This window comes from Canis lupus, chromosome 6 (genome assembly GCF_003254725.2).
Source record: "Canis lupus dingo isolate Sandy chromosome 6, ASM325472v2, whole genome shotgun sequence".
Lineage (NCBI taxonomy): Eukaryota > Metazoa > Chordata > Mammalia > Carnivora > Canidae > Canis > Canis lupus.
This window is the reverse complement of record NC_064248.1, coordinates 14,441,211-14,455,293: the sequence shown is the minus strand read 5'-3', so window position 1 is coordinate 14,455,293 and position 14,083 is coordinate 14,441,211. Positions and strand designations below refer to the sequence as shown.

The window sequence follows — 14,083 nt, the reverse complement described above, 5'->3', positions numbered from 1 at the left end:
GCCCTGGGTGGCCCGAAGGGCCCTGAACTCCCTGGCCACACCCCGGGCATCACCAGGGGAGGAGGAAATGCCTCCTGCAGCACCCCCCTGTCACGGAGGTGGGCACCACCATGGACGTGGCTGACTTGAACTTTCCTAAGAATTATGAACATGCTAAGTAAATTTAAAAGCTTTTGTCTCACTTTGGGTTTATTAACAGACTTATTATCTTGGCTGATATTTTCTACCTCATCTATGATTATTAAAATAGATTTTAGAATAAAGTCCTGATTATATTGTCAAAAAGTTACTAACTTTCCAGAAATGTATGCCCACAGGTCAACTTGGCCAAGGCCAAGTGGTGCCAAGTCATCTTATTATTAGTAGAGCCTGGTGAGCTCACTATGTGCAGAAGTGAAATAGCAGAAATTCTGTAGTTCTCAAGTAGCCCACAAGAAAGCTGCATCTGCTGCAACATTTTGGAGAAAGATGTGACTTTCCCTTAGCCTCTACCATCATACCTTCCTTCCATTACCAAGGGGCGGTTTGTTCCTGGCAGAAATAAATTGCATTATATACCAAAAAAAAAAAAAAGAAGGGGCTGACTTGATCCAGCAGGGACTCCCACTGTGGGCCCCGCCCCGGGCTGGGCCTCCCTCTGTTGGAACACATGCCAGCCTGGCCTCCCCTGGGCACCCTGCTCTCCCTCTTGCCTGGCCCAGTGTGTCACCTCCACTTCGCCGGGAAAGAAACTGCCCTCAGAGATATGGAGGAAGAAGCCATGTTCCTACATCACAGCCCCTCTGGGATCTCTACTCACATACATGCTTTGTTGGCATGGGAGTGACCATCTAACAGGGATGCAGGCTGGGCCTGACCATGTGAAACTCACGGCAGGAGGCAAGTAAGTGCCACGCACGAGGTCCAACGCATAGTAGCATCCACCCCACAGGGGCCATCAGATCTGGGGTGCAACCAATAGGCACCCCACAGCTGCCCTCCCTGGGCCTGGGGGGACCTGAACACACCCTCCCTCCCCATGTCTGAATACTCAGCAATGTGGCTGTCCCTGGAGTGCTCCTGAGGGGTGGGAGGCCCACCTGCCTCCTGCAGCACCCCCTTGGGAAGAGAGGCTCAGCCACAGAGGCCCTGATACCCAGCAGCCGTCTCCCCAGAGATGGTTGCCAAGCAGCAGAGGCAGGATGGCACTCCCTGCACTCCCAGGAGCCCGCTGCTCCCACAGGTCTCCCACCAGGCCCGCCATCCCTTACCCACCCCGACACCTGAGGGGGGCCTCCCACCTCCCACCTAACCAGGGCTCACACCTCTGCCCCCACGCCCCACCATGAGGCACAAGATGGGGGCCCTATCTTGGGGAAGACCAGGGTTGCAGGCACCATGAGGCTGTAGTCACATGTCACAGTCTGGCCTTGCTGGCCGCCCCGCCTTCCATATGGGGACCATGGTCACTGGGGGCTGGCGCCCTCTGTCCCTCCCTCAGACTGGGGGTGCAGCTGCCCACTACCTCTGCCCTGGCAGGAGGGCCTGATGGGCCCTGGCCACCCCTGCATCCAAGCTGGAGTCAGCGCCCCCTCATCAGCCTAAGGCTCCTGGAGGTCAGGGGCGCTCATGTCACAATGGTAACTCGGTACTGGTAAGACCCAGGCCACAGCCAGGAGTCTCCAGGCAGGAATCAAAGGCTTGTCAGAGGGCCAAGGGCCAGTCAGGGAGGGGGGTCACCTTCACAGTCCTGCTATCAGGCCCCGCCCTCACCCCACCCAGCACCGGATGTCATTAACATTAGAGTGGAAGAGCATGTCTCCAGGGGTTGGCCCTCCCATGCACGGGTCCCACCCACTGCCTCCTCCCCGGTCAGAGGCAAAGGGCACATCGCAGCACTGTCCCTGGGGCCATGGCTCACAGGGGACATCTGCGCTTCCATTGCCACCATGTCCTGATGCTGCCACCTCTTCTCCATCCTGCCTGCAGGCTCCTCTCCTCCCACAAGCCCCCAAAGACCACACCACACCCCCACCCAGAAAGAACCCCCCGTCAAAGCCCTGCCAACCCTGGCTCCCAGACTGTGGCTGTGCCCACCAGCCCCATGCCTGGCCCATGCTGGTAGTCCCCCTGGAGGCCACCCTCTGCTCTAACAGACGTCCCTTGGCCCAGCTGGGTGGAGTCGCCTGACCCTGACCCTGCCACCCCACCACTTCCTGTCTTGCTTGAACCTCCACCACCCCCACCCACCATGTCCAGAACACAGCAAGCTTGGAGCAGGTGGTTAAATACACACATGGACACACATCCTCCTGAGGTGGGGAAGCTGGGACCAGAGGCACCCACGCTGGAGTCCTGAGAGCCCACTCAGCCCTCACTGTCATCATGACTCACCAGCAAGCTCCTTGCAGGCCCAGAACACTGCCTCAGGCGTGTCAGGACCACCCATTCCCATTTGCCAGATGGGAAAACTGAGGCAAGATAGCACCACCAGCCAGGTGAGACATCACACCTGGAATAAGGCTGGGCTCCCCGCTCCTTTGGGAGCTATGGCAGGTACCAGGCCTGGCAGGTCCACAACGGATCTCACTCACAGCCCCTGGAGCCACCCAGCAGAGGGAGCAGGGACAGCGCCTGCTGGACATGAGGTGGGCCCAAGAAACCAGAGAGAGCAGGACAGGGAAGCGCACAGGGGCAGGTCTGTGATTTACAGTGACTGGGCACCTCCCTGAGTGGGTGCGTCCTCCTCCAGGAGGTCAGGGAAGGGTGCTGTGTCTCTCTGGGTGAGAATCACACTGGTACCTTCCTTGGGTCCTCTCCTACTGCTTTGATCGTGGTTTGTTTTGTTGTTGTGGGTCTTTTGGTTTTGTTTTTTTTTAACCACACACTTGTACTAACTTTATAATTAAAATGCAGAACCAGAAACCTGTTCGTTCTTTCCAGCTAAGCGTGGGAGGCCCCTGGTCGGCGCCCAGTTCTGCCACATGAGAGTTCCTGTGCGGTCCCCGGCCAGGCCCTGCCACTCTCTGGACCCCACTTTTGCCTTTGTGAGGTGGTACAAGCATTCACCAGACCCCCTGGGCTCTCCTGTGGGAGAAGGCCCCTGGCAGCCCAGCTGGGCCCCTCTTAGTCTATGGCATGGTCACCCAAGACCTGCTGGTACCCAGACCAAGACGGAGGGAAAGCCAAGACTGAGGGAGCCAAGACCGAGGGGAAGACACCCCTGGCTGGCCACCAGAAGGCCCAGGACCGCCCACTGCCAGACAAAGGTACGAGGGAGGGGTCCTCCCCAGCCACCCTAAAACTCATGCCCACAGGGGGCACTCCAGCTCCCTGGGAACCAAAGCACCAAGCCTGGCTCAAGACATGACATTGAGTCAGTGACTCTGACCTCTGTGCCTCAGTGTCCCCACCTATCAACTGCAGACAGGAACATGATTCTCCTGGCTGGGGGACTGTGAGGACTAGAGCAGCTAGTCTCTGCACACACTCAGCCCCGCCACAGGGGTCACCCAGGAAAGGTTAGGGTCCTAGGGGGCTGGGGGCAGAGAGTGGGCACCTAGGCTGCTGGGCGGGGGGGTGTCTAGGGCTGCTCAAGGACAAGCTGAGCATGTACACACCTGTGCCCACATGCACACTCACACATATGTATCCACACTCAAACATCTACACCCATGCATTCCCAGATGTGCACGCCCACGTTCAGACTTACAATATGCATGTGATGGTGTCATCCTGTATCTCCCCAGCAGTGGCAGGAACAGTGGCCCTGTGGTCGTGGGTAGGGAGAGGGGCTCCCAAGCATCTGGGTGCTGGGATACCTGCAGCAACTGGCAAGTGGGGAAGGCTGCTCGCCTTGGGGGCATCACTGCCACAGCCACGGTGGCAGAGGACACTCTTATCCCGTGCCTGTCTCACGGAGTGGGTCCAGGAGCTGGGGCCACTGCCCAAGGAACCCCAGAGCCAGGCTGGACGGTGATCCTATGTTCTGGGGCTCAGAGCCGGGTACTCTCCAGAGGCTTCCCTGGAGGCAAGGACAGTCAGAAGCTCCGGTGCCCCTCTGCCCCCACGTCCCCCCTGTAACACTGCACCTTGGGAGCCAGGCATCCACACAGCCAGGATCCCAGCTCCAAGAAGCCCCCTGACTATGAGGAGCCTGTTTCTATCATCTCTGCACTGGGTGTGTCTGCCCAGGCCTGCCCCAGTACAGTGCTGGAAAGGCCTCATGAAGCTCACCGGTCTAGCAGAGGCAGTGCCCCCAACCCCAGCACAGAGACCTGGCACACAGGGGTCGCTCACCCGTGCCCCTCGCGCCACCCCGAAAGTCTGAGAGGCTGGGGGCTCTCTCTCTGGCAGGAAGTCAGGCTCCGGGGCTGGTACCACAACAGCTTCCCTCAGCCCCCAAGGAATGCACCAGAACCCACCCCTGCCCCCGCCCTGGATCACACAGGAGGGCACTGGGGTCCGGCCCATCATGGTGAACGTGCAGAGCCTGTCGCTGGCTGGGGGCACGAGCCAGGCACGGGGGCGCCCAGCACGACCTCTGCCCCTGACTCCTAAGGCCACGTTCCCAGAGGACAGCCTTCCGCCGGCCTTCCCAGGGGCAGCCCCGCCTCCCCCTGGCCCCCCTCCCCTTCCCCTGGGCCCATTCAAAGAGAGAATGGGAAATGTCTGATCAGCATCTGGGCTCTAACCACATGGAATCTTCCATCTGTGATGGAAGTGATGTCAGCACTCGGTCAGGCGAGGTGAGATGCTCGGGCCCGGATCCCCACCGCTGGCCACAGTGCTGGCCGCCAGCCGCCTGAAGCGCTAAGAACGCACTGGGCTCTGGGCGGGCGCCGGCAGCGAGGACTCGGCGTGGCCCTCCCACCCCTCCTGGCCCCACAGCTCATTTCTGGGCCCTGGACCATCCCATCCTCTCAAGGCTCCCGCAGCCCCTTCCAGAGCACAGCCTCCACCCCAGCCTGTGCCCACACACTCTCCTGCATGCCCTGAGGTCTGCCAAGGCCCCCGTCCACTCTGGACACACCCAGTGAGCCAGAGCTTGGGGGTCTACAGCCTTACCCTGGCCCAGGTCTGAGGCCCACTGAGGGACCCAAGCCCCCAGCCCCAGTGGGGGAGCAGGGGTAGGAGGGGGCCCAGGGCAGCAGCTGTTCTCTGTGTGAGCCTGAACTGGTTCCCTGCCTGGGGCGGGGGTGGGGGTGGGGTGGGGGGATGTTTCCTGGCTCAGCCCCAGGCTTGCTGGCAGTCAGGGTACTGGGGGCCCCACGCTAGCCCCGTGAGGGGAGGGCCCGTGGCATGCCACCAAACCTTACTAAGAGCTTTGCAACTGGAGGCTCAGCCTCACCACTGGCCTGAACATGGCCTGTCAGTGCACCCCACCCGTGTGCAACACCAGGCTCATGTCAGCATGGGCCACCCCAATGTGCCAGAGGCCACCAGGCCAGGGTAGCCACACAGGGCCCTTGGCAGCACACCCATGTGCCATCTGCACACAGACAGCCCAGCAGTAGTCGCACACAAGCCTGCATGGGAGCACGCCACCTGTGGAACCTACACTGGAACCCCCGATGAACCGTCTCCCTACACACCTCCCCAGGGAGGAGCCTCATGCCCTCGGCAACTGCTCCTGACAGGGACCCAAACAGTCAATCCCCCTGTGGACCACCACTGCCAACAGCCAGGCTAGGGAACCCCTGCCCCCCTGGAAGTCCCTCCCTGGGGCTCTGATGGGATGTGTGGGCCTCCAGGTCCCCCTAATCCCAGACCCACAGTGACACACCCCCTTAGCCAGCCTCCTTGTGGGAAGTCACGTGCACCCAGGCACCAGCGCTCGCGGGCTAGGGAGACGTGGGGGCCGGCAGTCCAGGGGTGACTGGTATTCTCAGGGAGTCAGGAACCCTCATGATCACACAGCAGGAGGTACGGAGCCAGGACCCCAGCCCAGGCTGGTGGAACCAAACCTGACGTCCCACCACTGCCCGTGGCACGAGAGGGGCCAGCAAGGTACCACCCAGGAACCCAAACGTGCCTCGGCTGGAGCCTGGGTCTGGGCTGAGCCAAGGGATGGGCACTGAGCTGGGCTGCTGCCATGGCTCCTCTACGTCCGGGGTCCCTCACTGGAAAGGGTTCACACCACACAATGTTGCCCACTCCCCTGGGCTGGCCCTCTGGCTCACGCATGGACTCCCTGCTCCCTAGACCACCTGGGGAGGGGTAGCACCCACCTTGCAGGCCAGGGGCCTGAGGCCAGAAGGGATGCTGGAGGCCCGTGCACTTCAGTGACACAGGAAGCAGGGTCCAAGCCCACATAAGCCTCCTGAGGAAAGCTCCGGAAAAGGCCCCTCTCAGTTCTTGGGCCAGGCTAAGTGGGTGCCGAAGGCTCTGGCCATGCAGCAGAGCTGGGCGCCGGGCTGGCTGTTCGGCCCGCAGCCCCCCACCCCTCTAACACACTTGGCTGTGGCTCCCAAATGCCGACCAGAAATTAAAAACAGATTTTCCACTGTGCTGGGCTTGGGTTTCACGAATTCCATGACGGTGAGCTCGTGGCCATCCTGGAGAAAGCACAGCCAGCGGCCGGCCAAGCAGGAGCCCAGAAGGGGCCCAGCTGTCTGTCCAAGGCTGTCCCCCCAGGCTGAGGGCTGAGGGCTGAGGGCTGAGACCCGGAGCACCAGGCCGCACATGGACACGCAGCAGCTGAGCCCTCATGTCCCCACAGGGGAGGGGGTGGGTCATCCCCCAACCCCGACCCTGCCTGCCTGCCACCCTCCAGCCTGCTCTCCTACTGCCCAGGCCACATGAGCTCACGGAGTGAACAGACACAGAAGAACACGGCACAGAGCTTGCCCTCCCCGGGGTGAGGGCATCTATTTTGGTCCTGGTGCTCTAACATGTTTCCCAACATGACACCCAGAAAAGTCCTCTGCTCTTCCCCAGGCTTCTCTGCAAGCGCCTCTCCAATGGCCACCCCTAAGACCTAGGCCACGGGCCTCAGATGCAGCCAGGAGCCAGATTCCTCTGGGGAGTGGAAGGGGCACGCCAGCTGAGGCCTGACGGTGGCCCACATGTGCAGGCTCGTGTGTGTGCACGAGTCCATCTGGGCACATAACCACCAGGCCACCTGCAGACCCTGGCACAGCCTGGGCTCTCTACCTGGTCCTGCTCCTGGGGGCACACCCCACATCCAGACGCCTTCTCTGCAGCCCTCATCCTGCTCCTGATACTGGCCTGAGGCCTGCCTTTGACCAAGGCCCACCAAAGCCCTCACAGCCCCCTCCACAGTGTGAAGCACACTCGCTGCCTCGGCAGATGTCTGCTGTGCGTGGACCCCCCAGGAGTCCTGCTGGGCAGGCAGCAGCACAACTCTGCAGACATGCGTCATCCCTTCCCTCCCTCGCAGGGACCCTAGGCAGGCCCTGGCACTTACAGGCCCCGCCTTAGGACCTTAGCTCAGGGGCACCCTCTGGAAAGCAGCCCCCACCAACGATAGCACGAGTGACTCCCTGCTCTGGGCGACAGGGCCCAGTGTGTGCCTATCAGAGCCTCACCATGCTAGCTGCAATGGCCTGTCTATGGGTCTGAGTCCTTCCCAAGACCACGAGAGGCCCCCCAGAGCCATGTGAGGGCCATGTGTGTGTGCTGGCCCAGCACAGGGCTAAGGGCAGACTCCCCGCAGACTCCGGGAGCCAGGCACGGGTCCAGCCATGCACTCCTGGGATTCTGCTCCACCCACCATCAGCCTGGTCACATGTCCCAATTCCTGGGGGGGGCCACATGGGGACATTTCCTGTATCTGTGACCCAGTCCCTGGGCTGCAGATTCAGTTCCTCTTCCCCAGTCGAAGACTCAGCAGAGCTGCCTGTGGTTGAGGGGGCCCGGTCCCAACACCCGCTGAGCTCCCCAGAACTGGCCCCTGCTTGGGGACCCAGGGAGTCTCTGCATGGGGGCTGAGTCCACGGAAATGGGGGTACCAGGCTGGAGCGCAAGCCTGCCCACATCTTCTAGCCCACCGATGCTGGCTGGCCAGTGGCCTCGATTCTGCTTCTAAAGAGGCCACGATGCCCGCCCCGAGGGCTGCTATGTGGCTGCCCAGAGAAATGCTTAGGAAAAGGAACAGCAGGAGCCCCTTCTGGCAGATCGGCTGCAGCCTGGGCTAAGAGCCACAGTACAGCCTGCCTAAAGCCTGCCCAAGAGCCCCCAGCCAGCGCTGAAACGGCTGGTGTCCCTCCCTGCATGTCCCCTGGGTCACAGTACAGTGCTGGGGACACAGCTTCTCACCACATCCCCAGGCCCTCCAAAACCAGGAGTCCCCAAAAGGCCTAACAATGGATCCTATGCCAATGCCAAGCGGCGGATGTGCCAGGCTTCCCATTACCCACCTCCCCCAACCACTGCCAGGGTGTGGACTCGGTCGTAGAGGTAACCAAAGGCCAAGTTCCCCCTCCCCCCTACCAAATAGGAAACAGCCAGTCCATTTGTCCCAGCAGGGCTACACTGTCCCCCACTATCACATCCCCCAAGTCCAGCTCCTCGGCTCTGTCTATGCACAGGGCACTCTAGAATGTTCCACTCACTCCTCGGGGAGCTCTGTCACACTTGGTCTTGCCACCACTCAGCATCCTGGCCATAACCATGGGACGCTGGCACCAAGAACCAAGGGGCAACAAAATGGCCCAAAAGATGGTGATGATAAGGGCATATGGTGTGACTCCAGTTTTAGGGGACACCTGGCCCACGGGATACCTGCATGGACAAAATCCAGCCACAGGGGCTCTCTGTTGTTTTCTTCATGCTTGTTCGTGTTTTCCAAATGTCCCATGAATGTTTACAATTTTTGTAAATGAGAAGGCAGGCGACAAACACTTTTCTAACCTCTGGGTTAACGAGAAGGGTGACAACAGGGCTAGCCCACCCACGGGACACAGGCAGCCTACAGTCAGGTACGTGGCTGACCTTGCCTGAGTCACGGCTTTAACCAAGATGCTGTGGTGTTAGCTAGGAGACCACTGGTGCCTGATGGTCATACAACCCAGAGTTCCAAAAGGCCCTCTGAGCAGCCACCCAGCCTGGGTTCACACACCTCCGGGCATTGAGTGCTCACTACCCCCTGAGGCAGGATATTCAGACTCCCTTTTTTGGGGCTGAGGCTGAAGCTTCTCTCTGCCTCAGGGCCTTTGCATGTGCTGGTCCTGGTGCCAGGACCAGCTTCCCCAAGGTCTTTGCATGGCTACCTCAGTCTTATCTTTAGGGTCTCAACTGAAACATCCCAGAGCTCAGGGTTCTAACAGGAAATAGGTCCCACATTCTGGGCAAACCTGAAGTAAATGCTACCATCTGACCTGGAAAGTGAGCCAGGCCGGTGTCCACTTAATGCCGGGCTCCAGGCAAGTCCCAGTCCTCTGGGCATTCACAGCCTGGCAGGCCAGGTAGCATGTCCTCCAAGAAGCCTTCCCTGACCACTGAGCTCCTGCAGGCCCTGTCCGGACCCCTCCATCACCTCATAGCTTCCAGCCGCTCCCCCACACCCCCGCCCCTGAATTGGCAGAGATAACAAGCAAGAATAAGAGATAAAAGAAGCTAAGGGCCAAGAGAGTGAAGTCGACTTTTGCCTGAGGACACGGGGGTGTGGAGAGTCCAAGGGAAGCCCAGAGAGATGGCTGGTCCCACCCAAGGTCACACAAATAGGAAGCAACAGAGCTGGCACCCAGGCCCCCAGTCTCCAGCCTGAAAAGAAGGCTCTGGGACACCGCCCCAAAGCCAGGACAGGCCCTACCATCACCTCATCAAGGCACAGACTGGCCTCAAGCCACATCAGGCCCCCAGACATGGGGCCCAGCCAGCTCAGCTTAGCTGAGCGGCCACCAGTCTCCTCTTTCCTCTGGGTCTGCAATCCCTCCCACTGCCCCCCATAAAATGAGAGTCCCCATCCACTCAGCTGCCCCTTGTACGGGGGGCTCTGGGCCCAACCCCAAGGAAACAAGGCCAGTGGACCTTCCTGGCAGACATGTGGGGGGTGGGGTAGCACAGACCAAACCCAGAAGCTTCTCTGCCTCCTTCCACTACCTGTCCACTCACAGATCCCATCAGCCCCCACAGAAACCACAGCAGCACCCTTCCTGTAATCTGTCCATTCAGCAAACGTCACGGGCCCCTAAGAGATGGATGCAGAGGCCAGGGAGCCCCTCCCCTGCAGAATGGAAGTCTTGGGAACAGGGGAGCCTGACACCTTCATCCCCTAGAAAGATGCCATCCTTGCTCCTGCAGAGGCTCCAAAGCCCCCAGTGTACAGCCAGCCAGGGCTCTGGGAGTCCTCAGAATAGCCCTGGAACTGTTCCTAACCTCTGCAGGGGGTGGCAGAGGGGGACCCAGGAGGCCCCCACCCTCCCAGGACAACTCTGGCTCCTACCACCTACTCATCATGTGATTCTGAGCCTCAGTTTGCTAATCTGTACAATGGTGACAACCATCCTCATACCCCAGGCTTGCGAGAGAAAGGGCTAGTGATAGCTCCACATGGTGCCTCAAATCAGGACCTAGCTTATGGGGTTTTCCAGTGGATTTTACCAGGGCTCCCAGCAGTGGCTGGTGGGGGCAGGAAATAGCAAAGAAAGGCAACAGCTGGTCTCTCCCCTGGACTTGGGCTGCGCTTTGCCCCTGGGCAGTCCAGGAGGCAGAAGCCCTCCTCCCCAGCTGGACCCAGCTCACAAGGGGTCCAGCTGCAGCCCAGGTGGGGGTTGGCATAACAGGCTCCCAGGCCAAGAGGGGGTGCCTAGGTCAGGACGATGAGGGGTCCACCACCCAGCAGTGGGAAATGGGATAGGAACAGCTGCCCCTTCACAGCTAGGAATACTGCATCAGGGGAGGCAGGAAGGGGCTCCAGGCCACCGCCCACACCGACCCATGGCCCAGCCACCCAGGAAGGGAGCTCTGTCTGTTGCAACCAAAAATGGAGCAGGAACACAGGGCCCTTGCATTCCCCACTGTGACCCCACAAAAGTGTGCCAGCCCAGATTTCAGGATGTGGCAATTAAGGATCAGAGAGGTCAAATGCTTGCCCAAAAGCACCAGCATGGGAGGGCAGGGGGCAGGATGTATGTCCAGGCCTGGCTCATTCTACAGCCCCCAGCCAGGAGCGGAGGCGGCGGGGGATGGAGACAGGCTGGTTTCCACGCCGTGAATTATTCAGTGGCTAATTCTGCTCCACAGAGAGGAGGCAGGAGAGTGAGTCAGAGCCCTCCCACAGCGGAGGAGGGAACAGTGATCACAGAGGCTGGGGGAAGACACCAGGGACCTCTTAGGGGCACAGGGCCCTGCAGGGGGTCAGGCTGAGCTGGGGGGCTGGCTACCATTCTGGAGGCTTCCACAGGCTGCAAGCGTTGGCCCCTCATTCCCTTCCCCACAACGTGTCCCAGGAGCCCCAGAGGGCAGGAGGTTGGCCCACAGCAGGTGCCGCCTACAGGCCAGCAGGCCAGCTCTGTGCAGGTCCCAGACACCCCAGGTGGCCCCAGGGGCAACCCGAGAGCTTCCCAACTGAGAAGTGGCAGAGAACTTCCTAAGTACAGCAGAGCCCCTGGCCCGCGGGAGCCAGGAGATGGACATGGACGTGACAGAGCCATGACATATGGAAGCCCCTGGGAGCACAGAAGGGTGTTGTTCCCACACTGGTCGGCACCCCAGGGCTGGGCTTTTAGAATGTGGGCGTTGAGTTTTATAAAAATCATGCTGTCTCTGGGCATGCCTGGGCCAATCCTTGGCCCCCTTTCTAATCTGCTTAGAAACAAATCAGCAGAGCTGGGGGTGGGGCGGTGGGGGGCAGGCCTCAGGTGAGCACTGAAGCTGGGAGTGGTGGGCTCCTCTGCAGAGTTGGGGTGCCCATGGTGCCCTTGCTCTCTGCTTCCGATTCTCATCTTCTAGATGAGGGTGGCCACAGAAGACAGAATTCTACAAAGGCGAGGTGTGATCATATCATGGAATCCTGGATTCCCAGGCCATCTTGACAAGCAAGGCTGATCTACTCCACCCGGGGCTCTGCAATGACCACTGGAGAGAAAGCACTCTGGGGGAGTTCTGGGTGACCAGGCATCCCTGCCATGGGGCTTCTGGAATCCGGATCCCCAGGCAGGAAGGAAATGCCCACAGCCTGGTCCCCTGCCCTGCACTCAAATGACAGTGGCTCAAGCAAAGGGGGGGGGGGGGGGGGGGTTGGTGCTTGGGCTTGGCATGACCCCAGGCCTCGGGTTCTACTGGGAGAGCCTGGTCCCTTGGGGAGAAGGCTGCAGAGGCTCCCACTGCCCCCTACTCTGCCCAGACTCCCAGACTGAGGCCCACCTTGAGTGTCCCTGTGGTCAGGCCTTCCTTCCTCAGGGGCTACTGGCAGCCGGGTCTCTAGGCAGGCCAGGTGTCACCACCGCACACACAGCACTGTGCATCCCCACAGCCTGGCCACCCAGCCGGGGGTCACGGCCAGCCACAGAGGGCTGGCACCTGCCCAGCTCACTCACCCACCAAAATCTTGGCAGGGAGTGGGATTCCCCAGCCGGGGGGAAGGGAGCAAGGAATCCCCTCCTGGCTGCACCCAGTACTCTCAGGTATCAGCTGGGTCTCAGAGCCCTGGGCCCCTGTGGGTTGGGGGCTCTGCAGGGCCACAGGTGAGGGCTGCCCCAGGAGTGGGGCAGGGGCCTGGGCTGGGGCTGACAGCTGGCACAGGGGGCTCCCCCAGACCCCAGAAGGGAGGGCCCAAGTGACACCAGGGGAGAAGACTAGCATCTGCAGGAGGGCCATGGACCCTCGATGCAGGACGGGGGTCTCTAGACGCTCACGGAGGGGGGCCCCAGGACGCAGGAGGACCCTGGGGAAGGCGGAGGCCTTGACCCTCCAGGGGGACGGGGGCGGCGACCCTCGGGGAGGGGAACCCCCCAGACCCTCGATGGCGGTGGGGGGGGTCGAGGGCCCCCAGACTCCGGCATGGCGAGGCCCGGACCCCGGGTCCTGACCCCCGACCCCGGGGGGCCGCGTCACCTGCTGGTAGTCGGTGTCCTCGGGCCGGAACTGGCTGCTGGTGGTCTCCCAGCGCAGGTCGAAGTGGGGCAGCCGGTGCAGGAGGTTCACCCACCAGGGCGCCGCGTAGCTGACCCCGGCCATGGCGGGCCGCTGCCTCGGGCGCGCGCCGCCGCGGGGCTCCCTCGCTGGCCCGGGGGCGCGGGCTTCAGGGGTCCGCCACCCCCCGCCTGGCCGCCCGCATCGCCCGCGCGCTCCTGGGCCCGGCCCGGCCCGGCTCGGCCCGGCTCGGCTACGCTCGGCTCCGCTCGGCCGCCCGCGCCCGCCGCCTCTTTGTTCGCCGCCGCCGCCGCCGCCGCCGCCGCCTCCGCGCGCGCCCCCGCCCCCGCCCCCGCCCGCCGCCCGCCGCCCCGCCCCCGCGCTGCCATTGGCCCGCCGCCCGCCGGCCCCGCCTCTGCCGCCGGCCCCGCCCCCCGCCGCCATTGGTCCGCCGCCCGCCGGCCCCGCCCCCGCGCGCCCGCCCGCAGGCCTCCGCCCCCAGTCCGCCATTGGCTCGCTAGAGGAGGCTCCGCCCACCCGGAGCCCCGCCCCTCGGCCAAGGGGCGCCGAGCGGGGAGGACCGAGCGGACCCCGGCGCCCAGCCGCTGATTCTCCACCCGCAGGTGGGGGTGGGGGCCGGAACCCCGCGGCACATCCGCACGCCTGGCTGCGCTTCCCAGGGTTCCCAGGGTGCTCGCTCGTCGGCTCGACCACTGCACGTTCCTTGAGCTTCTGCGGGGGTTCAGCCTGGAGGGGCTGCGCTGGCCTCTTACTATTATTTCTGGACCTCTTGCATCCTGAGAAACAGGGCCCTCCTTACATCTGGGACTTTGTCACCTGCTATGTTCTGGCTCAGCCAGCTCTGTGGGCAGACAGGCCCCTTCTGGCAGGCTGGGCTGGGCTCTTGTAGACTCCGGGCGGTGGCTTCCCAAGAGGCCTGTCCATCTGCTCACCTGCTTGACCTGACTTGTCTGTTTTCTTGTAATAAGGCTGGGTGGCCTCACTTGGCCTCCTGCAAAGGCCCATGGGCATAGGAGAGCCTTTGCAAAACTATGGTGTCCACCCA

General features: G+C 61.9%; 1 protein-coding gene across 2 annotated transcripts in view; it reads right to left on the bottom strand.

The window, feature by feature from the left end:
• The window catches only part of TTYH3 (tweety family member 3), a 30,225-nt gene extending 16,895 nt beyond the window's left edge, over positions 1-13,330 (bottom strand). Inside the window, exon 1 of one of the 2 annotated variants that reach the window (XM_049111193.1) lies at positions 13,000-13,330. In XM_049111193.1, coding sequence (XP_048967150.1) covers positions 13,000-13,122 — 123 coding nt within the window. In that variant the 5' untranslated portion in view covers positions 13,123-13,330. The remainder of the gene's footprint in view (positions 1-12,999) is intronic. The other variant, XM_025416103.3, reaches the window with a different exon arrangement.
• Between the last annotated feature and the right edge of the window lie 753 nt (positions 13,331-14,083).